A 27,651-nucleotide genomic window follows, 5' to 3' on the forward strand; every position below is an offset into this window, starting at 1 on the left:
GGCAACATAGTGAAACTCCATCTCAAACAAATAACAAGAAAACAAACCAAACAAAAAGAATCTTAATGGGGAAACTGTATGAATTTTTTTTTTTTTTTTAGTTGTTGGTGGACTTTTATTTTTTTTATTTATTTGTATGTGGTGCTGAGAATCGAACCCAGTGCCTTATGCATGCTAGGCAAGCATGCTCCCCAGCCCCTATAAATATGTTTTTAATCACTATAATGAAATAAATAGGGCTGGGACTGTAGCTCAGTGAGCACCAGTGATAAATGTCAGAACCGTCACAGGGTTCCTGGGACCTTTGCTGGGCAGGACAGTTCTGGAAAACAACTCCATTCCTGTCTTTGGCAGATTTGAGGGCCCAGAGGAGAAAGTCTGAAATAGAACTGGCTGCCCTTGACTCTCCACTGGCTCAAGGGAGCTGTTTGTCTAGCTCTGAATAACCCATTCTATCAAGAATATTCTGGGAATTTCCTTATGTGGCAGGACATTTGGGTGGGTGATTTCACTGGCTCCAGATGAGCTCTCCTTACATCCCTATCAGGAGAGATAAGAATGGGCACTATTCAGGCTTAAGGAAGGAACACTGGGAAGAAGAGGTGTGAAGATTTAAAGACATGAAGGCCAGACAGGGTGGCACTCACCTGTAATCCCAACTCAGGAGGCTGAGACAGGAGGATCACAAGTTTGAGGGCAGTCTTAGCAATTTAGTGAAGCCTTAAGCAACTTAATGAGACCCTCTTTGAAAATAAAAAATAAAAAGGACTGAGGATGTGATTCATTAGTAAAGCACCCCTGAATTCAATCCCTAATACTAAAACAAACAAAAACTATGGAAGGATAACACAGAGAAGGTGGGATGCAGTTAATCAGTTAATCTCCATTTCTTCTGGGGCTTGAACAACAGGTCAGGGACTTCCACATAGCTCCAAGGATTCACCTTAGATCGTGCTGAGAGATGCTGGAATAAATTATAACAGGTTAGAGGAAACAAGCTGTGAAATTCATCATTTTTTTTTTTTGAGAGAGTGAGAGAGGAGAGAGAGAGAGAATTTTTATTATTTATTTTTTAGTTCTCGGCGGACACAACATCTTTGTTGGTATGTGGTGCTGAGGATCGAACCCGGGCCGCACGCATGCCAGGCGAGCGCGCTACCGCTTGAGCCACATCCCCAGCCCCCATTTTTTATTTTTGTAGTGCTGGAGATCCAACTCAGGGCCTCACACATGCTAGGTGAGGCAAGCACTCTACCACCAGCTACATTCCCAGACCTATAGACATATGTTGTTTTGTTTTGTTTTTGTGTTACTGGAGATAGAACTCGGGGTGCTCTACCACTGAGCTATACCCCCAGGCCCTTCTTATTTTTCATTTTGATACAGAGCCTCACTAAGTTGTCCAGGCTGGCCTTGAATTTGTGATCCTCAGTCTCCTGAGTAAGGAGATTACAGGCACAGGTCAATTTGCCTGGCTAAACATATATTTTTGTTTTGGTTTTGTGATGCTGGGGATTAAACCCAGGGTCTTGCAAGCACTTGTGAAATCTATTTAAGACAGTGTTTGTCCAATAAAAATATAATGGAAACATATATATATATATATAAAGTTTTTTGAAATTAATAATTTTAAGTTGCAGGGGCTGGAGGTAAGGGTCAGCAGTACATGTTTAAGGCCCTGGGTTCTAACCCCAGTATTGCAATAAAAAATAAAAAAGTAAAAATTTTTGGTTGCTGCATTAAAAGCAAACAAGTGAAGTTAATTTTACAATGTATTTTATTTAACCCAATAAATACAAAATATTACCCATATACAATAATGTAATCTACCTAAAAATAATGTTTAACATTGTTTTTAGTATTGCTTTAAAAATCCAGTATGTATTTGATACTTAGATAACATCTCAGTTTCAAGTGCTCAATGACTGTATGGGACAGCACTAGTCTAGAATCATCAATAGGGGCAGTGACCCAGTGCATGCTTAGTATTCATGAGGCCCTGGGTTCCATCTCCAGCACCGAGCATGCGTACACACACACAAAGTATAATCAGTAATAACTATTTGACACTCAATGGAAAATAAAAGTTATAGTCTGGTTTTATCCAAAGTTTTCTAGAAGAACTTCAAGCCTGAGGGCCTGTGAGGCTGGTGCCTTTTCAGCCTTCATTGTCCCTCAAAACACCTGGATTCACAGCACTCACTGAGCTTGGAACACACTCAACAGCACTCCATGTTCACTGTTTTGCAGAGGGACCCCGGTCTCCTGCAGTTCTGACAGATCCAGCGGGAAGAACTGGGGTTGTGGCTCAGCAGTAGAGAGATCGCCTTGCGCGTGCGATCTCTCTGGGTTCGATTCTCAGCACCACATAAAAATAAATAAGTGAAATAAAGGTATTGTGTCCAACTACAACTAAAAAATAAATATTAAAAAAAAAAAAAAAGGGTGTGGAGGACAGTGAAGACAAGCATGGACAGGTAGCCGTGCTGTCTCACAGCACCAGGGAAGCTTTATACCCTAGTTAGTCTTCTTCTTCTGGTATAAGTGACTGGTCACAGGAGGGCCAGGCCAGACACAGAGGATGGTGAGTGCCCATCTGTCCCTGTGTTTCAGTGGGGGTGTGGGGACTAAGTACTCTCCCCGCCTGCAAGTTATGGTCTGTATAACTTGCACTCCTCTCTCTGTCTGGAGTGTCCTGCCTCCAGGTAACTATGCAGCCTTCTCCAGCATTGTGTGTGTGTGTGTGTGTGTGTGTGTGTGTGTGTGTGTGTGTGTTTCTGGGGACCGAATACAGGGGTGCTTTACTGCTGACCTACATCCCTAGTCATTTTTTTTTAATTATTATTTTTTTTAAATTTTGAGACAGGGTCTCACTAAATTGTCCATGCTGGCCTTGAACATGTGATCCTCTTGCCTCAGCCTTCTGAATAGCCGGGATTACAGGCCACCACCACCACTATGCTGGCTCCATGATGGTCTTTGCATAATGTCTTCTCCTTTAAAGAGCCACTCCTATCACTGCTCCTCCACGGTTCTCTGTGCTCTCACCTTGCTTTCTCTTCAGCATGTATTACTACCTGACATTATCAATTTACTTGCTTGTTCTCTGGCTTCCTCATCAGAATGTGAATTTCATGACAGCTAAGACCTTACTCTGTGCTTTGCTCTGGCACAGAGTAGATAATAAATATTTTCTGAAAAGTCCTCCCTACCCGCAGTGATTAGCCAGGGCCTCGTGCAGGCTAGGTTAGTGCTCTACCACTGAGCGAGACCCTCAACCCAGATATTTTTTTGGTGAATAAAAGGAAAACTTCATTCAAAGGAGAACAAATGTAGTGAAGGAGCTATATTTCACACTTTGAGTTTTTCCTCTCAGAATTTCTAAATTTAGATTCATTTGCTTCAAGATTTTTGTGAACCACAAGATGAGAGAAAGAAGACATTTTCCAAGTTTTTTTTTTCTTTCAGAAAGAAAAACTTCCACTTCTATTCCTAATTATTCAGAATGGTTTAATTTTCCTGAGTAGTGTTCCTGGAAATTTCATCCCCAGTGTCTCATTATTAGAAATCAATGTAGTAGTTATTCCTTGTTAATAATTGGTTTTCTGTTTTGCTTTATTTCTCTCTCTTTTTGGTACTGGGGTTTGAACCCAAGACCTTGTACATCACTTTTTTTAATACCTTTATTTTATTTTTTTATTTTTACATGGTGCTGAAGATGGAATCCAGCACCTCAAACATGCTAGGCGGGTGCTCTACCACTGAGCCATAACCCCAGCCCATGACTTTTAATTTTATTTAGAGACAGGCTCTTAATATTTTGCTAGGCTGACTCTGAACTTCTGGGTTCTAGCAATCCTCTTGTCTGAGTATGTTTTTTTTAAAAATTCTATAACTGTTAAGTTAAAAAATAATGAAAGGAAGAGACTAAGATGAGTTATTGGTAAAGACACAGACAACCCAGTTAAGGATACAGACTAGCTTCAGAATATTCCTTGGCATTCTTCACCAGCATATCACAGGGATTTCTTCAGCCCCTAAGAAGAAAGATCTCAAAGGCTAGAATGTTCCTGTTCTCCTTACAATTTAGGGGGAAGGACAGAGACCACATCAGTGTGAAATCCAAACTCCCGAGTAAATTAGCTAAAGACTGACATCTGCTACGCTGAAAGGGAGAAGTCCAGCAAGGTAAGGCCCCTAATGGTCAGGGGAAGGAGTGGGGAAGTGCACTTTCATGCTTTCCCCCAACCCTGGCTGCAGAAAATTCCAGGAGGAAGCAGTAGCTGGGAGCGGATGGTCGGGAGCCTGGGAGGGATGCAGAGCAGAGCCAGGTCTAGGGCGCATACAGACATGCCTGCCTGCCCCCACACGCAGAGCTCACAGGCTGCCTCCCCTACACAATGACACGCGCACCCTAGCAGTTTACAGCATCGTCACACCCCCCTTCACCGCCCACTCCGACCAGGACCCCAGAATATACTGGATACTCTGCAGAACCTGCCAGCTGCAGGCCCTGCCAGCCCTCCCTCTCCTCTGGGGTTGGGTTTTTCCAGCCGGAGCCTCACTCCCTCTACCGCAATCTCTGGAAATTGGTGTCTGACGTGGCTGCTCCTGCCCATTATTTATTTATTTCATCTTTTCTTCCTGCTGAGACCCTCCTGTCAGAAGGGGAGCTGCAGTCCAGGCACGAAGATAGGCAGGAAGCTGCAAGGAGACACAGGAGCAGAGAGGACACAGGGAGGCCCCCTCCCGAAGCCCCTGCCTGGCTCACCCAGAGGGGGGCCATGAGCTCCCAGCAGGAGGCCAGGAGAGATGAGGGAGACACCAGGAGGAAGGGACAGGAAGCAGAGCTGCAGGACCGAGCCCACCTGGGCCAGCAACGACGGCTCAAACAGGCCACTCAATTCCTCCACAAGGACTCTGCTGACCTGCTCCCCCTGGACAGCCTCAAGAGGCTCGGCACCTCCAAGGATTTGGTGAGGCGGCCCTCTCCCCACCCCATGGCCAAGGAAGTCCCTGTCCCTTTCTCTCCACCTCCCCACATCCTGAGGAGGGTGGTTGGGAGGACCAGAAAGTGTAGATCCTCAACCTTCAGGTTCCCTCTCCCTGGCTGAGAAGGGGGAGAAAAGACCGGGCCACCTGGAGGGGCTTCACTCTGACCCTTCCCAGGCTCTCTGCTGGGGCTGTTCCTGTGACTGGGCAGCCCTGTGGGGCCCACTGTCATTGCTCAGCTGCCCCTATCTTGCCACCCAATAGCCCAAGGCTTATCTTGGGGGGTGATGGGGAGCTATGCTGTTTAGGGGTAGAGGCTTAGGGGACCCAGGAATCCTGTGGAGCAGTCATTCAAGGCCAGGAAGCCTAGAGGACTTACCATTTTTAGGGCTGTGACTTCCCTGTTCTCCCCAAAACAGACTTCTTCATACCTGCACATTCATTTACCTTTCCCCTTCAGAATCATAACATCAAGGGCCTCCACACTTTTAGGGCATCAGGGTTTCATATGGCTTCTTGGTCCCCATGAGTGTCCTCTCCCTCACTTCTGGTGAAAAGGCCCTACCAGGTTCTCTCCCCCTCTAGTAACTTTGACCCCCACAGGGAATGGAACAGGGGAGTTAATGATGAGGAGGTGAGGGGATCCTGGGCCAACTGCATATCCAGCCATCCTCTGAGAAGTGGTGGTGAAGTGCATGGACTTTGGAGTCACCTTGCTTGTGATCAAATCCTGGCTTTGCCACTTACTAATTTGGACAGGTTATTTTATGTCTCTGTGCCTTAGTTTCTTCACCTGTTAAATGAGAACATCAGGTAACCCAGTGACTCCAGAGGCTGAGGTAGGAGGATCATAAGTTCGAGGCCAACCTGAGCAATTTATCAAGACCCTATCTCAAAAGAAAATGAAAAGGGATGGGAATGCAGTTCACCAGTACACAGCACCCCTGGATTCAGTCCCCATTACTAGAAAAAAAAATGAGAAATTTATGAGCACCTATCTCCTAGGGTGCTGTGAGTTATATGAGCCAATACATATTAAGCACTTAGGAGTGTGCCTCACTAATAGCAGTAGAGAAATGTGATTATTATTCCTCCGGCTACTATTCCACTTAGCCTGAGAGATAAAGTAAGCCTGAGAGAGGGAGGGTCCAGAAGATATAGAATTATATTTTATTGAAGTAAACAACCTCTTCTTGGGAAGCTGGGAGCAAATGCAGCCTTCACTGCCTTTCCTGACCTAGCCCTACCTTTCCCTATTCTCCCAGCTTGAATTTCCCCCTCCAGGGACACAGCCCAGAGGTCAGGCAATGCCCTAGCTCCACTGTTGCAGCCCCCACTGAGGAAAAGTGATCAGATTAACTGAACTTTGAGTTCAGAGAACAGCCAGGGTTGGTCCTCCTTGCAAACACAGTGAGCACATCTGAGAAAAGAGATGGAGTAGGGAAGCAGGTTCTTATCTCCTGGGGGCTAGGACTCTGCATCTGTTGGGGACCATCCTACATCTGTGTGGTGGAGAAGATGCCCTATTAACATTGCTATTCTAGAGTGGTGATTCCAGCTTCTGGGCTTCTCATTTCTGCCCTTTGCCTTGGTACCTCCTGAGTTGACCTCTAGTATTACCTCTTATGGCTTTGGGAGTGAAGATGCAATTGGTTGGGAGGTCCCACTGTCTCTCTCCCTGGGATAGCTCCGGATCACACTGCACAATGTGGGAGAGGCCTGGAGCCTGGAGCCATCGTGGGAAATGTGTAAGATGGGAACTGCTGAACTCCCCCCACCCTTTTTTTTTTTTAGCTGGTTCAGAGCTCAGTGCACTTTTCCCAGAGCTGGCAGCTTGCTGCTGGGAGGCAACCTCTAGAGCCCCATGAGGCCAAGAGTATAAAAACAATCCCAGGCTCCCAAAGAGAGAGGGCAGGTGGAAGAGCATGTGGAGCCTGGGAGAGCAGTCATTCTTCAGCAAGCGCTTACTGAGTACCTACTGGATGTCGAGTAAAGCCCTGGTATACAAACATGAGAAACAGACCTGACCTCAAAGGCTCTCCAGGGTAGTGGGGGAGTGAAATCCAGAAATAACATCTATGAGAAACATAACCAAGGGAAATACGAGCAGGGGGAGGAGCAGGAAGAGTCCAGAGAGGGTACCCTGGAGGAGGTCGTTCCTTCGCTAATTACAGAGTACACATGGAATCTCAGGTGCAAAATAAGAACCATTCTTCTGAATCCAGCATGTTGAGTCAGGCACCAGTTTGGCCTAGGGAAGAATGAGGAAGCAGGGTTTCAGGGAGAAGGAGTGAGTAGGAGTGAAGGTATGGAGGTGAAGTGGAAAATTCAGACAGCAGCCAGGTGATCTGGGTCATCACCTTGAATGGATACACAACTCACCTGGGTTTTGTTAAAGTGAGGTTCTGGGATTGGGAGTGTGGTTCAGTGGTAGAGCATTTGCCTGGCATATGTGAGGTCCTGGGTTTGATCCCCAGCACTGCAAAAAGATAAAACCCCAAAAGCCAGACTTTGATTGACTAGGTCTGAGATTTCTGCATTTTAAGCAGGCTTCTATATGCTTTTTAAAGCTGCTGCTTTGGGGACCACACTTTGGGTGGCAGGGTTTTTGATAAGTCAGTCTGGAAGCCTAGAGCTGGTGTATTGGGAAGGCCACAGTGCCAGAGGCAGGTGCTTGTGAACTGAGGCCCAGTGACTTAGATGAGCCATGGGGAGGCTGAGGAAAGTAGTAACAGAAAGCAGTGCCAGACCCTACCGACAGGAGGGCAAACTGGTAGAATCTAGGAAGTGACTGGACAGGGTGAAGGTGTTAGTGGATGAGGGAAAATACTAGCAAGGGTGAACACTAGCATCCCAGTTCTGAAGACTTCATTGCTTCTTTCCATCACCCCATCTGGGATCTGTAGCCCATTTTGGGAAGAGGACAGAAAGGAAAAAAAAAAAAAAAAAGACAAAATTAGTCCTCTCCCCCACCCCCACAAAAGGGTACACTTAAGACCCAAGTTCCTCCAAGCCTAACAGTAATTCCTGGAATGTCCCTTTAGCCAATAGGTCAATCTAACCTAGAATGGGTCATTTTCCTCTTTCCATTTCCTCATTGCTGAAAAACCTAATGGGGTCCCAAAACAATGGCATGATCTGATCCTGGGTTTCATTTTGCTATAAACATCTGGTTGATGGAATCTTTGGTTGGCTCCTTTCCTTTTCTTTCTTTCTTTTTATTTTGGCGGTACTGAGGATTAAACCTAGGGCCTCACTCATTAGGCTAATGTTCTACCACCCAGTCGTATCCCTAGTCCTGCTCTGTCACTGTCTGAGATGTGGGTTTGGTGTGGGTGAGCACTCTAGGGTATGTAAAATAGGGGAACTGAGTGGCCTAGATACTTGGGCTTACACTTGTCTGCCTGTCTCATTTTGTCATGGAGCCAGCAGCCGCACAGCGTGATCCAAAGACGTCTGATGGAGGGGAATCAGAGTCGGCTTCAGGGGGAGTCTCCCTTAGTGCAGGCCCTGGTTTGTGGCCAGGACAGCAAGAGGAAGACCAGTGGGACAGAGATTCCAGCTCTTCTGGTCAACTGCAAGGTGAGAGGCCTTCTAGGGCACTGATCTTAACAAACCTCCCTGAGCGCAGGGAAAGAGACAGGGAGGGTAAAAGGGCACTTCTCCCCTATCCTGGACCCCAAACAAGTTCTCCTTCTTCTTTTTTCTCTGTTTCAACCCACATTTTCTCCCGCAGTTCCATCTGTTATCACCCCGATATCATTTCTCTCCTGAAATTGTAATATTTACATGTGAATACTTAAGTCCTCTTCAACTGCTCTACATATCTGAAGGGTGCATGCATGTATGGGAAATGCAGTCTCCCAGGAAAAGCACCTATGTTCCAAGGTAAAGACCCTGGCATCTCTAGAGCCCAGTATTGAATTGTTCCCAATAAATGTTCTTCTGCTCTTCTGCCCAGAGAGCTCTCTTCCTGTTCTCCAGTCACTCTGTCCAAGTTCTGCAGTCCTTTAAGGCCCAGCTCAGATATTATCTCCTACTTGAGAGATTTATTGATGCCCCAAGTAGGAAATAGCTTTCCTCCCTCTCAACCTCTAAAAGGCACTTGACTCAATCTTCTCACAGACTTTAGAACTTTCTACGAGGCTGTGGGTGTAGCTCAATGGTAATGCACAAGGTCCTGAGTTCCATCCCCAGTGTTTCAAAAACAAAACAAAAAAAACCCCTCAAACCAAAAACACCTTTGTACCAGAGTTATATTTTACTTCCTTTACATTCCTGAAGAACAGTATTCACTGATGTACTTTCCAGCAGCATATCTTCTACATTGTAGATGCTTAATAAATATTTTGAATGAGAAAACTATGTGTGTGTGTGTGTATCAAAGTGTATAGCCAAATGTCTGTAAATATCCCAAAGAAAGCAAACTTGTCTTCCATTATTTGCAGTGGTGAACCACCTCTTGGTTACTCACATCTAAGTTTCCTGATAAGGGATTCCAGTCTCATCCCTCCTCTATTCCTAAACAGGAGGCCTCAACCTCTAAGCAAACATCACCATTTCTGGCCAAATCATTCCCAACTTATGGACTCACTGTGTGGCTCTGCTTCTTTTCTGATTTCTTTACCTGACAGTCAGTTTTGCTTCAATTATAACTCCCCTAAAATTTCCTTTTGAAGACTCAGTTCATTCCCTATGTTCATTTTTAAGAGAACCATTAAAGTGCTGGGAAAGCTGAAGCCTTAACCCCAATCATTATTTTTTTAGGTCCAGGGATTGAACCTAGGGATGCTTAACCACTGAGCAACATCCCCAGCCCCTTTTTATATTTTATTTAGAGACATGGTCTCACTGAATTGCTGAGACTGGCTTTGAACTCAACGATCCTCCTGCCTCAGCCTCCTGAGCTGCTGGGATTACAGGCATGTACCACTGCACCCAGCAACCCAACTCTAATCCTTCTTCCTGAGAAACTCACTGATCCACCCAAATTCTTCTTTTTTAGTGCCAGGACCAGCTGCTTAGAGTGGCTGTGAACACAGGAACCCAACACAATCAGATCTCCACTGGATGTCTCAGCCGCCTAGGGTAAGAGTGTGGTCCACATGAATGAATGGGGATGGGGTTTCTTTTTGGAGTGATGAAAATATCCTCAAATAAGATAGTGATATTTGCACAACTCTGTGAATGTACTAAAAACCACTGACCTGGGGCTGGCTCATGGCTCAATGGAAAAGCCTTGACTAGCAGACAGTGAGATTTGATTCCAGCACTACAAAAAACAAAACCCCAAACTACATACTTTAAAAGAGTGAATTTTAGTTAGGTGCAAAGAGGTATATGCTTGTAACTTCAGCTACTCAGGAGGCTGAGGCAGGAGGATTGCAAGGTGAAGGTCAGCCTGGGCAACTTAGGGAGATTGTCTCAACTTTAAAATAAAATAAAATAAAATAAAAAGGAATGGGATTTAGCTCAGATTGGGATTTAGCTCAGGAATGGGATTTAGCCTAGCATGTGTGAGGTCCTTGGTTCAACCCTCAGCATGTGTGTGCACACATGCAAAGAATGAATTTTATGATACATGAATACTATCTCAATAAAGCTGTTATTAAGTTTTTGGCAGTGCTGGGGACTGAACCTAGAAATCTTACACATGCTAAGAAAGCACTCTACCACTAAGCTACACCCCAAGTCCAGCAAGTACATATTTATTTAAATACTTTTTTCTTTTTCTTTTTTGTGGTGCTGGGAATTGAACCCAGGATCTCAAACATGCTAGGCAAGTATTCTACTACTGAGTCACATTCCTAACACCCCAAAAAAGTGGGTTGGAGGCTCAGGCAGGGAATACAAGGATTTAGACTCCATGTGGTATCAGGGATTGAAAGAGAATAAATCAGTAATAGCCGATTAATGGGGTTGGGAGTAAGAGTGTGGAGTCCATGGTGGCTATAACACTTGTTTCCTAACCACAGGTTAGGGAAGAGGGTTCTAAAAGCCCCAGGTGGGGACCTGGCACCTGGGCCAACCCAGGTGGAGCAGCTGGAGCTCCAGCTAGGGCAGGAGAAGGTGGCATGCTCAGCCCAGGTGGTGGGTAAGTTCTCCCTTTGCCAACAGCCTTTTGTCACCTCTCCTACCTTTCTCTTCTGGGCATGGCAAAGGCAGTTTCAGCCACTGCCAGTCCCCAAGGATGCTCTGACTATCCTGAGCTTTGTGCCAGTATTCTCAGACCTGCTATTGGGGTGGGCAGGGAAGGAGGGAGTGCCGAGAGGGTGCAGCAGTGACCATGATGCAGCCTCTCATTTTTCAATGGTTTCTGCAGATGTTGACAGTCCTGAATTCTGCCTGGGCCTGCAGACTCTGCTCTCCCTCAAGGTAAGGTGACCATACTTGGGGCCTGATCCAAAGTATAGAAAGAGGCGGAAAGCACAGAGTGGAAGTGAAGGTCAGGCTCTGAGGGAAAAGTCAAGAGAACTGGGGTCCAGATAAATGGGAAGCAGAAGGAGCAGCAGAAAGCAGGTGGAAGCTGTGGGAAGTGGAAGGGGGAACACAAGATTGGGTTGGCAGACAGGTGACCTCGGATCATGGACTCCATACCCCACAGTGCTGCATTGACCTGGAACGTGGAGTGCTGCGACTGAAAGCCCCCTTCTCAGAGCTGCCCTTCCTGCCTCTGTACCAAGAGCCTGGCCAGTGACCTCTGTCCCAGGTGGTCCCAGAGGGAAATACCTTGCCTTAGAGGAAGAGCCATGTATGATGTGGGGGCATTATCTGAGCTGGGTAGCTGAGGACTACTGTATCTGTCCTTCTTCTCACCATCCTGATCCCCGCTGTCCCATTTCTCTCAGTTGGCTGCCTTCCTCTCTGCTTTTCAGTAGCTGCCCTCTGTTTCAGGAAGTTTCTACTAAAGGGCCTATGACTCTGGGCTTCCCTGTTCTCTCTCATCCCCATCCTAAAAAGAACGAAACCAAGTTAGTGTTGCAGAAAGGGAGCTAAGAAGAATGAGGAATTAACCCAGACCATGGAACTCAAAGGCTGCAGTCAACGCCTGTCCTCACTGGCCCCCAACCCCACCCCAACTGCCCTTAACCCTGCATCTCTTACTTCACTTCTGGGACTCATTATCTCCCACAGCTAGACTGCCATGCTTTTCCAGCCTGGGTCCCTGGCCCTTCTGGCACTTGCTCTTTGGGCACCTACCCTTCTGATTCTGTTCAGATGAGTGTGGAAAGACAGAAAATGGAATAATTCAATATAAGGAAGGGAGTTAGTATAGGAATGTCTAGCCCATAAGGTTGAGTACTTTGATTAGTTATATTTTATGGGTTGCAAATGTCTGGGGATGTTTCAAAAGAAGGGAAGGCTTGATTAGCTTATTTGTCATAGTGCCTGGTCTTAAAACTCCTAAAGGACTGCCTCTCCTTCACTGTCTTGCTCTATGACCTCTACCTCTTTCCCTGTCTTTCCTGCTGCTTCTGTAATTGCAGACCCAGGCCCAAGGCAGGCCGTGACTTAGCTACTTCTCCATTTGAATAAACACTTGTTTCTCTATGCTGTATTGTTCTCTGGTCCTCCACCTACCTACTGAAAGATGAATGGCAACTCGGTCCCTATTGGCTTATGGGAAGGAAAAGTGAATGGGGGCCCTTCCCCAGGTTGACCCATTGGGTTAGTACAATGGAGAGCAATGGCTTGTAAAATACACTCAGTACAAATGCACACACACAATTGTGACAAAACAATACTTATCTATACTGTGAGCAGTGGATTCTTATATTTTCTATTTTACTTTATTCTATTCTAGTTCATTTATTTCAAATATGCTGGCCACAACCTACCCAATGATTACAATGTACAACTTGAAAAACACAGACTTAGAGAAGAGAAACAAGGGCAGAAAGAATATAAATTACCCAATATATAATTCTAATCAGAAACCTGCATCAGACTGTAAATATAGCACCATGACATAGACAATAAAGTGGGGGGAAACAAGTGGGTGGGGGAGATGGGAGCAAGGCCTATCAAGCTGAGCAATACTTAAGACTATGGCAGGGCAGGAGGTATCACTCAGTGGTAGAACATTTGCCTAGCATGTATGAGGCTCTGGGCTCAGTCCCCAGCAGCACCAAAGAAAAAGGAAAACAGCAAAGTAAGAAAATACGGGCTCAACTACTTCAGTAAATGGAGAAAAATCATCTCAGGGTTGCTAGGACTACAAATAAAATTACACTGTAAAATGTCCTGAAAGACCCCTCTAAACAAAACAAAGAATTGGCCATTCCTGTACTAATTACTAATGTCAATGACATGGAGCTGTGCCATGAAATACGGTACTTAGGATTGGGTGGTGGATTCCCTACATCCACTGCTTCCTTGAATCTAAAGTCTGGTTTCCTTATGGGTGCTGGGGCCATGCAAAAGATCTGTACTCTGTCTTCATAGATACATCTGTTTTCTGCATAGTGAGGGTAGGGAGCTCAGGGATGAGGCAGGGGTGTCCTGAATGATTTTGAATGAGGCCAAAATTTCATGATCCACTTGGCTGATCTGGTGGATGTGGTCTATAAGGAAATGGGCAGAGGGTCACCTTGTCTCTTCTTTCACCAAAAAGACTGAGAGGTCTCTAGTTCATGGTCATCCTAGGGTTGCTGCCATCCTTCCATGTCAAGACTCAAATCCTGCTTCTCTGTAATAATACATTCCCTATCCTGCCAACATTACAGATACATTTGGGAGTGGGAGTGGGGGTTCAGAAAGATTCTTCACCAGACAGGAGGCCAGCCCAGCTAGGTGGGATCCTGGAGGCTTGAGGGAGCACATGGTAGTGGCTGGTCCGGATGGTAGAGAGTTTGGTGAAGCAGGGCTCGGGCTGCAGAGAGGTCATCAGGATCTGAGGGCCAAAAAGGGGCTGGTAAGAGACTGTGGGTTTCCTGGGTACCTGGCCCCTGTCTCTCCTGGGACTCACCCATCCCCAGCTCCTGCAGGAGGCTGTGGTACTCAGGCTCAGCTTCTAACAGTTTCAGCAGATTGGTGGACTCCATCCGTTCCAGCTGTACCTCCCAGTAAACATAGATCTTCTGGTTAAAAGTGACGTACACGAGGCAGGGGCTGTTACGGCCCTCTTTGCAGGCGTACAGGCCTGGAAGGTGGGCAATGTGACAAAGGTCAAGTTGGAGTCCCCGTAGGAAGGCAAGAGCAAGATTCAACATCAGAATCAGCAGTTTGGGCTCTCCCACAGATGTCAAGCAACAAAGGCCCTCTTTCTATTTTTTCTCTATTGGGAACTCAGTAAAATGGGAAAACAAAGAAAATATTTGCCCTATTCCAAGTATAGAAAAATTATAGTAAAAAAAACAGGCAGAACAGCACCTAAAAAGGTGGTATTTATTGATTTTTCCATCTTTTTAAAAAAAATTTTTTAATATTTATTTTTTAGTTCTCGGCGGACACAACATCTTTGTATGTGGTGCTGAGGATCGAACCCGGGCCGCACACACGCCAGGCAAGTGTGCTACCGCTTGAGCCACATCCCCAGCCCTGATTTTTCCATCTTAATGATGTTTCTAGAGTAATGAGGGTCATCCTTGCTAGTTTAACAGATAGGTTAGTAAAATGTGATCAGAAAGAAAAGTTTCTCTTAGGTGTCAATCCTTTTTTTCAAGGTATATATGTCAACCTTTCAAGTCACTGGACTTGTATTCCAGAGAATGGTTCAGTTTTTATCATTTTAAAATAATATTTTAGTTTTGTAGTGCTACAGAGGGAACCAAGGGCCTTGTACATTCTGGGTAAGGATCCTACCACTGAGGTACACTCTAGCTTTTTACCATTTCAGTCATCAGACATATCCCCTAGTCACTCAAAGAGCTAGCGCTACTTCCCCAGGTCCCTGATTTGATAATAATGAGAATGCTCTGCTCTAGGAGAATTTTCTTCACAGAGTTCTGGCAAGTTCAGATAGAAAAGAACTGTCTAATGTCTTCTCACATTCCAGAAAAATAGATGATGAGAATCTTCTTACTCTTGAAAATATTCAGAGATGGAGACCTTATTATCTTTTAATTTTTCTTACTTAAAATTGTCAAGATGGGGCTAGGTTGTGGCTCAGATTGTGGTAGAGCACTTGCCTAGCATGTGTGAGGCACTAGGTTTGATCCTCAGCACCACATAAAAATAAGTAAATAAAATAAAGGTATTGTGTCCATTTACAACTAAAAAAATTAAAAATCTAAAATTGCCAAGATGGCAACCTAGTACCCATACATCAGCAGCTAATGAAAGAGCTAAAGGACTGAATTGTTTATAAAGACTTTCATTAGGGACTATGTCGAGAGTGGAAATGAGAGGCAGACATTTACCTAGCCTATGTAATATGCTTATTTATACAAATGCACTTAGAGAAGGGTTATGGGGAAGAATCCCACCTGCACAGAAGGCGCGAATATTTTCATCCACTTGGAAGCGAACAACGGTGCGGTTGTAATCGATAATATATGTCTGTCCATCCCAGGCACATGCAACCACCTCTTCATGCCCATTTCCCTGAAAAAGGCCAAGACAAGGATGCAGAAGTGGTGAAGGGGTGTTTTAGAAAAAGATCTAATGATGGGAGCTGGATGAGATATAAAGGACCATGAACTTGGCTCTGGATGGCCAACAGGGAGTTGAGGAAGCACTCCCACGTACCTGATACCCGAAGTCAAATAAACCACTTTAAAAAATGCTCACAGCAACTCTATGGAGATGGAAACATTATTCCCTAGTTTAGTCTGAGGAAACTTCAGCTTTCAGAAATAGTTACTTGCCTAATGTCACTCAACTGGAGAGGGGTGAGGCAAGACCCCAACACAGGTCTGCCTTCAAAACCATCAAGCATGCACAATAGCAGTGTAAAGTTTAGCCCCCATCTGCCAATTTAGAGGCACAGCATATTAAATAGACTCATATGGAAAAGAAAAAAACTACAAAATGCACATCTGTAATAGGGACTAACAGCTCACTTATAGACTCTTACAGTAACTTCTTTTTTGGGGGATTTATTGCTTCTACTGAAAGGTATGGAAATAAGAAAATTTTCCAGCTGCCTAGTAGAGAGAATTTATAAATACTGTGGTGTCAGGAAACACACTAACTCCAGATAACTTGATGTGTCTAAGAGACTTGATTTGAATAGGAGAATGGCTTGATTTAAAAACCATCTCTCCATGAAGGCAGAAATGCTATTCTCCACCATTTCTACTTACTGTGACATCTAACTTTTCTAGGGCGAAAAGTTGGTGATCCACCTGGACTGACCACAGCAGCTTGTCTGCTTCCTCCATAAGCTTCAATGTCCCTATAGGGGGAGACATGGGCTTGGGGTGGGTGGGTCAGGCCACTGAGCAGACCCCACAGGCAAACACCTACCCAATGCAGCCCAGCATTGCTCACCATCCAGGGTGCACAGGGCAAAGAGGCCAGAGCCACCACTCTCAGAACTGTGGCCTGTGGTTGAGGAAAAGGATGGGACTAGAAATGAGGTCAGGTCCAAGATCTCTTCTCCCTTTTAACTGACCAGCTATCCCTCAGCTCCTTCCCTTCTTCCCCCTCACCCATCCTCACCTTGCTTGATGTTGCCAATCAGGTGAGTGGAGACGTTCTTGTTGTGGATGCGGCCAGAAGTCTGGTGCAGCACTACATCTCGGGCAGCTGGGGTCTCCCTGTGGGCAGGAGGGAGGTGGGCCAAGAGGGAGGTCAAGTAAGCTGAGTTCTCTGGGCCCTTTGAAGCTGCCATCCCTGTAAGTTTCCAGGACTTGAATCAGCTTGGAAACTTATCCCTGACTCTGCCTGGCCCATGTGGCAAATAGAAGAGAGCTTGGGCTGCCAGGTAGAAATTTTGGAACCTTGTAGGGCATAGTGGCGCATGCCTATAATCCCAGTGACTCGGGAGGCTGAGACAGGAGGATCTCAAGTTCAAAGCCAGTCTCAGCAATGGCGAGGCCCTAAGCAACTCAGTGAGACTCTGTCTCTAAATAAAATACAAAATAGGGCTGGGGATGTGGCTCAGTAGCTGAGTGCCCCCGAGTTCAATCCCCAGTACCAAAAAAAAAAAAAAAAAAAAAAAAAAAAAAAAATTGGAACCTCTTTCAGAAACTCTAAGGTTAAAGCCCAAGATTCCATGGATCCCAAGTAATTTTCCTTAATGGGAAAGGTGCTTGGGCTGGGACCTAGATGAAAGAGCTCTGTTAACTGCAGACCTCACTGCCACGTGCCCTCCAGGAGCCCATCTTGCTTCCATGTACCCCACACCATTCACAGTCCATACTTCCTTACCTACTGCCCTCCGTGGCCCCCTCAGAGGTAGCAGGGGACCCAGTATCCTTGTTCCAGGTACACAGAAGCACTGCATAAGCACAGCCTGGCTGAGATACCATCAATTCAGGAACACCCAGTGGCCCTGGTGTCACCGAGAGACTGTCCACCTGCCAGGAACAGGGGCTTAACTAGGTTGGGGAGAGAATAAAGGGATACTCTGCTGAGAAGAGGGAAGATCTGGGGTGGGGGTCCTAGGAACAGCCCTCCAGGTAGAGGGTAGAAGCAGGAGGAGGAATTCCAGGGTAGTAGGCAGGCGCCATCTCCTCCACACAGACCATCTGTTTTCTGCTGTGTGTGCCCCACTAGGTCCAGCTCCTGCTGCGGTCCATACCATCTCCCTTCACACTCCTAGTTCTTAGCCCAATATTCCTTTCTCTTTACCACTCATTGGAATTTCTGCTTTGACCCTGACTGAAAATGACCCTCTTTGGATCTCTCTCAGCAAAGTGATGGTCCCTGCTTCCCTCCTGGGTCCTGTCCCATGACATTCTCCCAGAAGCCCTTGCTCTCAGCTCCAGGGCTCTTGTTCTCCAAGCTCAGCCTCTCACCTGACCCTCCAGCATCCATTTCTTGAGGGACACCAGCTGGCCTGTCAGGTGTTCAGTGCCCTCAGCCATCTCTTCCCAGCGGAAGGCCCGCACCACACGGTCTGTGTAGCCCACTACCAGTTCACAATACCCATCTCCATCTGTGGGCACAGGAAACAAGAGGGGCTGAAGCCAAATCTGTATTGATCAGCTTGAGGCCTAAAAGTATCTTCTTACAGCCTGTACTCTGCTACCATCTCCACCACTGGTCCCTTTGGTTCCGTGCAACTTTATGCCCAGCTCTCTGTGCTGGTCTCCTTGCCTTTCCTTGTACTCATAGCAGTTACTCATGCAAATGTCCTGCAGGTCCTATCACTTCTCTCCTCCTACTTCTTACATATGTAGCCAATGTGCCAATTCATTCAAATGTCACCTTCTTAGCATGAACATCCCTGACAATTCCATTTAAAACTGCTACCTCCACCTCAATATGCTTGAAATCTTTGTGTTGTTTTTTCTTCCTATAGCATTTATTATCTACTAATATACTACTGATTTTTTTTTTTTTTTTTTTTTTTTTTCTGTGTGTGTGTATGTGCTGGGGATTGAACCTAGGACCTTGCCCATGCTGGGCAAGCGTTCTACCACTCAGCTATATCCACAGCCCTACTATTTAATTTTCTTATAAAATTTATATTGTTTCTTTCCTGTTTTTTTCCTAGTAAGGTCCAAGAGGACAGTGATTTTTGTGTGTTTTATTCATTATTATTATTCTAGAGTCTCAAACAATGCTTGGCTTATAACTCAATAACTCTGCATTAAATACACAATAGATGTATAAATGAATATGGACTTCACCCTCACCCTCACCCCAGTCCCTTGGAATCTGTTCTAGTACCCACTGATTCCTATCCGCCCCCACTGCCTGCAAAGGCAGCCATGCCCACCGATGTCGCTGATTAGCATGACCTTGGTATTGGCAGGAATGTGTTGTTTGAAGACTGGACGCTGCTCCTCTCCCATGAATGTCTCATGGTGCCCAGAAGCATCCAGAACCTTGGCAGGTGTCAGGTCAAACAAGTGAAACCAGCCTTCGGCACTCACTGCCACTACCAGGTTCTGGGAGAGACAGAGGTACAGGAGAGATGCACTAGACTGGGGAAAGAGGTTTGGGCACAAGCTAATAATCTAAATATTAGATCTCGGGGGTCAAGGCTGATTTCCACTGAGAGACAGGGATGGAGGGAAGGCCTTAGAATCCTAACAAAGAATAAGATTCCTGAGAGTCCTCACCTTTCCTTTGTTACACACATCTCCAACTCCAACGCAAGTCAACTGCAAGAGAGAAAGGGAGGCTCAGGGAAGTTACAAGGGAGACCATTTCTCCCCTAATCTCTGTGACGCAAGGAAGAATGGGTTTTATAATTACCATCATTTGCTGAAAACTTGTGCCATGGAATCTACACTGATAGTCTTTATTGACTGAGTTACTGGGCTATAGGTTCAGTTTACCTATACAGCACAATTAAGATTTAAGCTAGGTAAGACAATTTAGGTTTAAAACAAAACAAAATAGAACCCTACATATAATATAGCTAGACTATCATATCTGAAGATGTACCCAATCACCACCCCCATTTGACTACACACTCGTGCACCACATAATAATGTTTTGACCACATACACGATGGTGGTCCCATAAGATCACATCACCTAGTGGCATCACAGCTGTCTTAGTTTGTGTTTACATATTCTATCATATTTGACAATGATGAGAGTTTGACGATGCATTTCTTAGAACATATCCCTGTTGTTAAGTGATACTTGACTTTATATGAACAACTTTAGGCAGCTTCCATAAAGTGCCAAGGGACACTCCATAATATAAAAGACAACCCAAGCTTGTTGGGGGGCGGGGGGGTTGGGACAGATGAGAGTAGTGCCTGGCACCATTCTCCCTGAGTTAAACGAATCCTAAAGCAGTGGCTGGGCTGATCCTTTGGGGAGTAAAGACACACTGGGGAGCTCTGGCATGGAACTCTCCCTTGCCAATCCCTGCACAGAGTGGATTCTATCTCTATTCCCTCAAACCCAGGGAGGTAGGTGAATACTGACCATTCCCTGACAGGTGCAGGTGAGCCATGGCCGGCTGTCATCATTCTTATACACAGACAGCTTTCCGCTGGTATCTCCAACTACCAGTTCATTTAACTTCAAATAGAGAGAAAAGACTGTTAGGATGAAATCCTGTCAAACCACAGCAAGCTTTTCTCAGCTCAGCCCATCCCTGAGAAATCACAAGGTTTCAATTTGTAAATTCACCAACTTTATTAAATATTCTTTAATGGGGCTGGGATTGTAGCTCAGTGGTACAGGGTTTGCCCAGCATATGTGAGACACTGGGTTTGACTTTCAGCAACATAAATAAATAAATAAATAAATAAGTGTTTGTGTGTGTGTGTGTGTGTGTGTGTGTGTGTGTGTGTGTATATATATATAAAGGGTTTATCAACATCTGGAAAACATTAAAAAAAAAACCCTTTGATGATGCATGCCTATAATCTCAGGAGGCTGAGGCATGAGGATTGCAAGTTTGAGGGCAGTCTTGGCAACTTAGTGAGATCTTGTCCCAAAAATTAAAAAACAAGCTGGGCATGGTGCTGTACGCCTATAATCACAGAGGCTCAGGAGGCTGAAGCAGGAGGACCGAGAGTTCAAAGCCAGCCTTAGCAACTTAGCGAGGCCCTGTCTCAAAATATAAAAAGGGCTGGGGATGTGGCTCAGTGGTTAAATGCCCCTGGGTTCAATCCCTGGTACTAAAAAAACACAAACAAAGGTTGCTAAGGATGTAGCTCCTGGTAGAGCCTCCCTGAATTTATTCTAATACTGTAGAAAAAAAAAAAAAAAGTCCTTTGAGACTGGTAAGGATATAGCTCAGTTGTAGAGCATCTGACTAGTTTATGTGAGGCCCTGGGTCCTATTCCCAGCACCAAAAACAAACAGACAAAATCAATTTCCCAGGATTTAAATATTTCCATTTAGGTAGGTGTATGTGTTGGATGCTATATAGAATCTATGATCCTTCCCAGAAAAATTTGACATCTGAACAGCTCTCTGCCCCACATGCCTGACTTCAGCTCTTCTAATTTGTCCATTATAAATGGGACAAAATGGTTTTGAAAAGAGCCTAAGATACTGATTTTTTTAAACTTTTCTTTCTGTGTACTGGGGATTGAGCCCAGGAATACTCTTCAAGTGAACTATACCTCCAACCCCTTAATTTTTTTTTTAATTTTGAAATAGGGTCTCATTAAATTGCCCTGGTGGGTTTTGATCTTTTTGCCTCAGCCTCTCAAGTAGCTGGATTACAGGCATGCACCACCATGCCTAGTGATATTGAACTCTTGAAGACTCTAACTTCAAACCTTGTCTTCAATCAGGAGCTAAATAAAAAGATAAGGCCTGCTCCTGGGGTCTCCCTCCTCTAGGCCTTTGGATCTTGGCAGCATGTGTGAATACAGAAGGGATTTTTGGTGATTGAGGGGCAGAGTCTCTCTGCTCTGAGTCTCTGGTGCCCTCAAGTGGTGGCTAGGTTCTGGGTGGGTGGGTGGAGGGGGCCACCCCAACATGAAGGCTCTTCCCTATGACTGCTACCTACCTGGGCAGCTGCCCTTTTAGGGATTAACCATGAAAACCAAATGGCTCTAAACCCTATTTCTACAATCAGCTTTATGATTTGCTCTTGGAGGTATAGCTAACACCCTACTCCTATTCCCCAAACAGAGAGAACAGAATCTAATCTTAAACTTAGATTCTCAAAAGAGATTTAACTGTAAGGCAACAAAGAGATCAACAGTAAGAAAGCCAGGTGTGGTGATGCACGTCTGTAGTTCCAGCTACTAGGGAGACTGAGGCAGGAGGACTGCTTGAGTCCTGGAGTTCAAAGCCAGCTGGGCAACATAATGAGACATACTATCTCAAAACAACAACAAAAAGCTGGGCCTGGTGGTGCTCTCCTGTAATCCTGGCAACTTGGGAGACTGAGGCAGGAGGATCAAAAGTTTGAGGCCAGCCTCAGCAAGTCAGTGAGACTCTATCTCAAAATAAAAAATAAAAAAGAACTGGGAATGTAGCTCAGTGAAAAAGAATCCCTGGGTTCCATCCCCAGTACCAAAAGCAAAGCAAAACAAAATAAAAACAATAACAACAAAATACCACCAACAATAATAAACATAAGAAAAAGTTAGAAGCAAATTGGGATTTATCAATAATGATTTGACTCTTGGATTTATTTTTTAATAGTTATAGGAATTTCTGGTGAGAATAGTAGATCACAGAATACAAAGATCTTATTTATATGAAACTCTATAGCCAACATTTCAAATATGGCTGCCAAGAAGACTTTTACAGACACCCAGGGGAAAGGGAACACAGTGTTTGGGTTCAGAGTGCAACTGGCTGGATTTTAAATCCAGCTCTCTCTGCTTACATTTTTCATTTATAAAACCAGGATAGGGCTGAGGATGTAGCTAGTATTAGAGTACTTGCCTAGCATGAGCAATGCCCTGGGTTCAATCCCCAGCACTGCAAAATAAATAATAGTAAAAAGGATCATGAGAGTATCTACCTCATAAGATTGTGAGAATCGAGCCAACAGAGGAAGGCCTTTAGAACAGTGATTGGTTTACAGTGAATACCAATACCAGGTGGAGTTTTAGCCTCTAGATGAACTCCTCCAAGGATAGGGAATTTGTTAGCATCTTTCATAGAATTAATTTTTATACATTTATTCATCAAATGCCACAATACACAAGTAGAACCTCAATAAATGTTTTATGAATAAACAACAAAAATTGCGTGTGTGTGTGTGTGTATATGTATGCATTTTTTTTTTTTTTTTTTTGGTTGCAGAGCTGGGGATGGAATCCAGGGCTTCCTACACACTAGAAAAGTTAAATGAAAGAGAATGCCAGGTCAGTCCTGTAGTTTTCAGGTAAAGCTGAACAACCAGTTGGGGGTACAAAGATAAATGTCAGACTCCCTGCTGAGAAGGAGCTTCCAGTTCTGCCAGGCAAGGTGGTGGGGGGGTGGGGGATGGGTACGAGTGGAGGCTGGTGCACAGACCCAGGAAGAAAATCAAAAAACAGTGCTGTAGGTACAGTGAGCAAGCAGGTGTGAGTCAGCCAGGCAGAGAGTGAATGAGGCAACATCCTGGGGGAGAAGACATTTCCAGCAGCTAGAATGCTTCCCACCAGATCTCTGTGGATGAGCTTGGCTCTGGCCTCCAGTGGTCACTCACCATTGGATTGGTTAGCAATGTTAAAGGAGGAAGGAAGTGAGATCTTTCTGTGCGAATCTGCTTCAGCTTTCTAAAAGGTTGCTGTCCCTGGTGTAGTCAGGCTTCAATGGGCAATCCTAGAGCCCATGTATTTTATTCTTGGCTTCTTAGACTTAGCAAGAAATTGGTTTCAAAGAGCTTTAAGCTATGGATTTAGTAGGCTGAAATCAGTTTTTTTTTTCCCCCTTTTCCTAAATCTCCAAATATTAGCTTAGAACCACTAGCAAAAATTCTTTTTTCTCAGTGGTGCCAGGAATTGAACCCAGGGCCTCACACATGTACTCTACTACTGAGTTACAACCCTAAGTATTCCCCCTAACAAAATTTCTATCTCCACTCTGTGGATCAAGTGTTATACCTGACCACTTGCCAACTGTCTTATTTAGTTGCCCTTCTTTAAATTATATTTATAAATAGCAGGCAAAGCTCTTCAATTTGCTTTGAGACACATAAACACAATTGCTTTTCTTTCTTCTTCTTTTTTTTTCTTTTGTGGTGCTGAGGACTGAACTAAGGTTTGGTAAATACTAGATAAGTGCCCCACTACTGAGCTACATTCTAGCCTACAGTGTCTTTTTCAATTTGCTTTCTTTTTTTTTTTTTTTTTTTTGGTACTGGGGATCAAACCCAGAGGCATTTTACTACTGAGCCACATCCCCATTTGTTTTTTCTTTTGAGACAGGTATCATTGATTTGCATAGGGCCTTGTTCAAGTTGCTGAGACTGGCCTGCAACTTGTAATACTTCAGACTCCAGTCTCTGGGATTACAGGCGTATGCCTACATGCCTGGCTTCAATTTGCTTTCTGAAAAATAACAGTATTAATTTAATCAAAAAGCACTTGTTGGATGACTATTATGTGCCAGGATCTAAGATGCTGGGAATAAAGCAGTGAAAAAACAGACTTAAAAAAAATTCCTGGCTGGGCTTGGAATTTATATAATCCCAGTGACTCTGGAGGCTAAGGTGGGATGATTGCAAATTCGATGACAGCCTCAGCAATGTAGGACTTAAGAACTTAGTGAGACCCTGTCTTCAAATGAAAATAGTAATAATAATTTTAAAAAAGGTCTGGGGATGTAGCTCAGAGGTAAAGTGCACCTAGGTTCAATCCCTAGTACATATATATCGAAAGCAAAAATTCTGGTTGGGCAAGGACCTGTTGTTCCAGTTCTCAGGGTACTGCAGAAAGATGGCATGAACCAGGAGTTTGGTGCCAGTGTGGGCAAAACAGCAAGCCCCTTTTCTTTAAAAATAAATAAATAAATAAATTCAATCTTTATGGAACTTACAGTAATGGAGCTAGGTGGGGAAAAAAAAAGGTAATAAAATTTGCAGCTGTCCCTCCTATTTATGAGGGATTAGTTCCAGCTCTTCCCACTTTGTGAATACCAAAATCCAAGGATGCTTGAAGTTCGGGCCAGCCTCCCATATACTTAAAATCATTTCTAAAGTGTTATGCAAATAGTCATGTGCTACATTCATTTCAACCAATGGTGGACCACATATATGAAGGTATATACTATGTAGTCATAGTTGACCATACTATTTAGGTTTGTGTAAGCACACTCTGTGATGTTAGTACAATGAAATCATCTAACAATGTACTCCTCAGAAGTATCCCCTTCATTAAGTGATGCACGATTATAGTTGTTATACAGTATTGTTTAGGAAACAATAACAAGAAAAAAAGTCTGTATAATTTCAGTTCAGACCCAATTTTTTTTTTCTCCAGATATTTTCTATCCCTGGTTGGTGGAATCCCTAATGCAGAACACTTAGATAGGAAGGGCAGACTGCAATAAAACAGCACTAACAATTAATGAGTGTTAGTAGTGTGCCAGGAATTGTTCTATGTGCTTTATCTGTACTGACTTATTTAAACAACGAAAATAGTAATGACTGCTGAGAAAAAGAAAAATAGATGGAGATTGAATTCAACAAAGAGTTAACACTTTAAAGATGCCAGTCATCTGTCTCTACTCTGGGTAGGCACTATAGAAACCCGACAGTGTCAAGATAGGGACAACAAGTTGCCCGACTACAGGCGGCAGAGAAATCCTGTTCTATTCCAGAACAGAGTGCAAGAGCAAAGGTGCGTTTACAGCCATGTGAGACAACGCGGGAATGGCCAATTCTGCCGGGGTGGGAGGCGTTAGGGAAGTCTGGAGGAGCGGAGTTATATGCAGCGCGGTATCATTTTCAGTTTAAGGTAGTAATCTGAAAGGTGATGCCATTAGGGGAGGCTAACTCGTAAACTAGTCCAGCTATCACCGGAGTTTATCAGTCTCTACTGTGAACAAATTACTGAATTAGGCAGAAGAAAAATAGCTCCCAGGGTATCTGCCTAACTACCCCGGCAGTGACGTCTGGAACGGAAGACATCAATAAAGTTTTCCTGAGCAGGGCGCCAGGGTGGCGCCAGCGCGCATGCTCAAGGCTCCGACGGCGGCTTCCTCCCTAGCCTCGCCCCGCGCCGATGCAGGCTGCCTGCGTCCCTTATAGTGCGCATGCACTCACCGCATCGTTATCGACGTCTCCGAGGCAGATTGCGTGTGGGAAGAGGCTCCCGCTAAACTCCAGCGCTACGCGCTGCACGTAGCTAACTGACCTCATGGAGCCTCTGAGGGCGGAGGGACCGGGAGCCCGCCAAAAGAACCCCGAACCCCCTCCGACTGCCGAGCGAGCGGAAGGCCACCTAAAGCGGAAAGTTACGTCACCGTCTAAATTTCCAATCCCTGTATTCCTCGCTTAACTTCAGAGAGGAGGCGGGTCTTCCGAGCCTGGAGGCGGGCTGACCCAAGGACTGATGAGTGACAAAGCAACTGGCCACTGCTTGTCTCCAGAGGGCTAGAACGCATGGGTAAGCGGACCGTGACGTGGCGAACCTGTTCCCTTGACAACGGGACTCTCTAGGGCTTGACCTAATAACCTTGACCTCTTACTTTATTGCTCTGGCAATGAAGTTCCTAGTCATTGGACCATCCCTGAGAATCATATTAACAGTTGTAATAAAGGACAATGGAATGATTTCCAATAGTGTTTTTTATTAGCCATTAAGAGTTGTGAAAACAATGTAGGGAAATGCAACCAGCATTTAAAAAAATTAAAAAGACCAAGTGACTCTTGAATGGCTTTTTTCTGTGAAACCTTTTAGTTGTATACATTTATACACACACAGAAACACACACAAGCTTATATAATGTAAAAAAATTGTTTTGTTTTGACAGTGTTTTGTGGTCAATAGTTTGAAAACCATCTGCTGCAAAGCACATTTCACATATACTATTTCACAAAATTAGCACAGCCATGTATAATTGAATTACTATTCCAATTTCTTCAGATGGGAAAACACATTCAGCAAGATTAAGTAACTTGGGGATATAGCTCAGTTGGTAGAGTGCTTGCCTCAGATGTACAAGGCCCTGGGGTCAATCCCCAGCACCCTCCCCCCCCCAAAAAAAATTAAGTAACTTGGCAGAAAGTGCTGGAAATGGCACCCATACCAAATTGATCCCAAACCCCAGTGCCTTTCTGTCATTTATTGCTGTGCTACTGTTACCGCGGTTGACCGGTGACGAGCCCTTGCTTCCCCAATGTTGAAGAATAACACCAGAGAAGCACACCTAGGCAAGGTCAGAGTGGAAGTTAGAAGTTTGTTAAAGGACAGCAGAAAAGACTTCTCCTCCCGGAGGAAGAAGAGGACCCAAGAGATGGAATCTGTGGAAGTGCGGTTGTCTCTCCATTTTATAGTTTGTTTCAGTGATGGAATGTAGGTGGGAAGGCCCGAGGGGTGGGACACAGGTGGGCCAAAGAAGTAATCTGGTCAGGAAGGACTTCTGAGTCAGCACCTTCAAGTTTGCTGGGGGCTGTTCATTAACACTTCTTTGGGATGGGCTTTGGCCTTGGGCTTTTTCCTGGACTTCATTAACATTCCATGAGTTGTCCTGCGTTTCTGGAATTCATTCTCAACACGGCCTCCATTTTAGATCTTACTCGATATTAGACCCGATTTACCTAGCTACACTGACTACCTAACTTTAAATCTGGCTTCACTACCTTCCAGGAAGTGAACGTTGCTGGGATTCTGGACCTGCTCTGCCTTGTAGCCTTCCCAGCACAAAGTCGTCCGTACCCCCCCCCACACACACTCCCAAGTCTCTCTGTGTCTTTACTCTATAGTGCAGATGAGCCTATTATTAGTTTTGTGGGTGGCTACTTTGGGATTCTTTCCCTTTTGAATCTGGTCCTGCATTTCTTTGGGGAGTCTCATTAATCAGGGCAATAAATATTATTTATGAAATCCTATAGGTACTCAATTCATATTTAGGTTTCAAGTCTATTAGCCCAGATTGGTTTACACTTGGTCAGCAAAAATATTACCTCACCTGGGGTGATTGGACCAGGGGTGGCCTATTTTCTATGTCTGAACATAGT

At 44.8% G+C, this 27,651-nt stretch overlaps 2 protein-coding genes across 4 annotated transcripts; one reads left to right on the forward strand and one right to left on the reverse strand.

The window, feature by feature from the left end:
* The first annotated feature begins 4,141 nt into the window (after nucleotides 1-4,141).
* Nucleotides 4,142-12,625, forward strand: Nrip2 (nuclear receptor interacting protein 2). 2 transcript variants are annotated; one of them, XM_026407246.2, is made up of 7 exons: nucleotides 4,142-4,188; nucleotides 4,653-4,976; nucleotides 8,422-8,574; nucleotides 9,998-10,080; nucleotides 10,968-11,086; nucleotides 11,315-11,367; nucleotides 11,597-12,624. In XM_026407246.2, exons 2-7 carry the CDS (start codon nucleotides 4,785-4,787, stop codon nucleotides 11,687-11,689), a joined length of 693 nt encoding a protein of 230 aa, XP_026263031.1. In that variant the 5' UTR covers nucleotides 4,142-4,188; nucleotides 4,653-4,784; the 3' UTR covers nucleotides 11,690-12,624. The 2 variants fall into 2 exon arrangements, with proteins under 2 accessions (XP_026263031.1, XP_026263032.1); XM_026407247.2 differs by lacking the exon at nucleotides 4,142-4,188 and having other exon boundaries at nucleotides 4,724-4,976; nucleotides 8,418-8,574; nucleotides 11,597-12,625.
* A 138-nt stretch (nucleotides 12,626-12,763) lies between these two features.
* Itfg2 (integrin alpha FG-GAP repeat containing 2) lies at nucleotides 12,764-26,318 on the reverse strand. 2 transcript variants are annotated; one of them, XM_077798605.1, is made up of 12 exons: nucleotides 25,735-26,318; nucleotides 19,992-20,087; nucleotides 19,170-19,211; nucleotides 18,824-18,995; nucleotides 17,898-18,037; nucleotides 17,308-17,456; nucleotides 16,597-16,694; nucleotides 16,402-16,479; nucleotides 16,239-16,330; nucleotides 15,420-15,537; nucleotides 13,961-14,134; nucleotides 12,764-13,885 (listed from the first exon to the last, which is right to left on the reverse strand). In XM_077798605.1, exons 1-12 carry the CDS (start codon nucleotides 25,828-25,830, stop codon nucleotides 13,782-13,784), a joined length of 1,359 nt encoding a protein of 452 aa, XP_077654731.1. In that variant the 5' UTR covers nucleotides 25,831-26,318; the 3' UTR covers nucleotides 12,764-13,781. The 2 variants fall into 2 exon arrangements, with proteins under 2 accessions (XP_077654731.1, XP_026263029.1); XM_026407244.1 differs by having other exon boundaries at nucleotides 16,426-16,479; nucleotides 25,735-26,317.
* Nucleotides 26,319-27,651: the final 1,333 nt, after the last annotated feature.

The sequence above is a fragment of the Urocitellus parryii genome, chromosome 5, assembly GCF_045843805.1.
Source record: "Urocitellus parryii isolate mUroPar1 chromosome 5, mUroPar1.hap1, whole genome shotgun sequence".
Taxonomy (NCBI): Eukaryota; Metazoa; Chordata; class Mammalia; order Rodentia; family Sciuridae; genus Urocitellus; species Urocitellus parryii.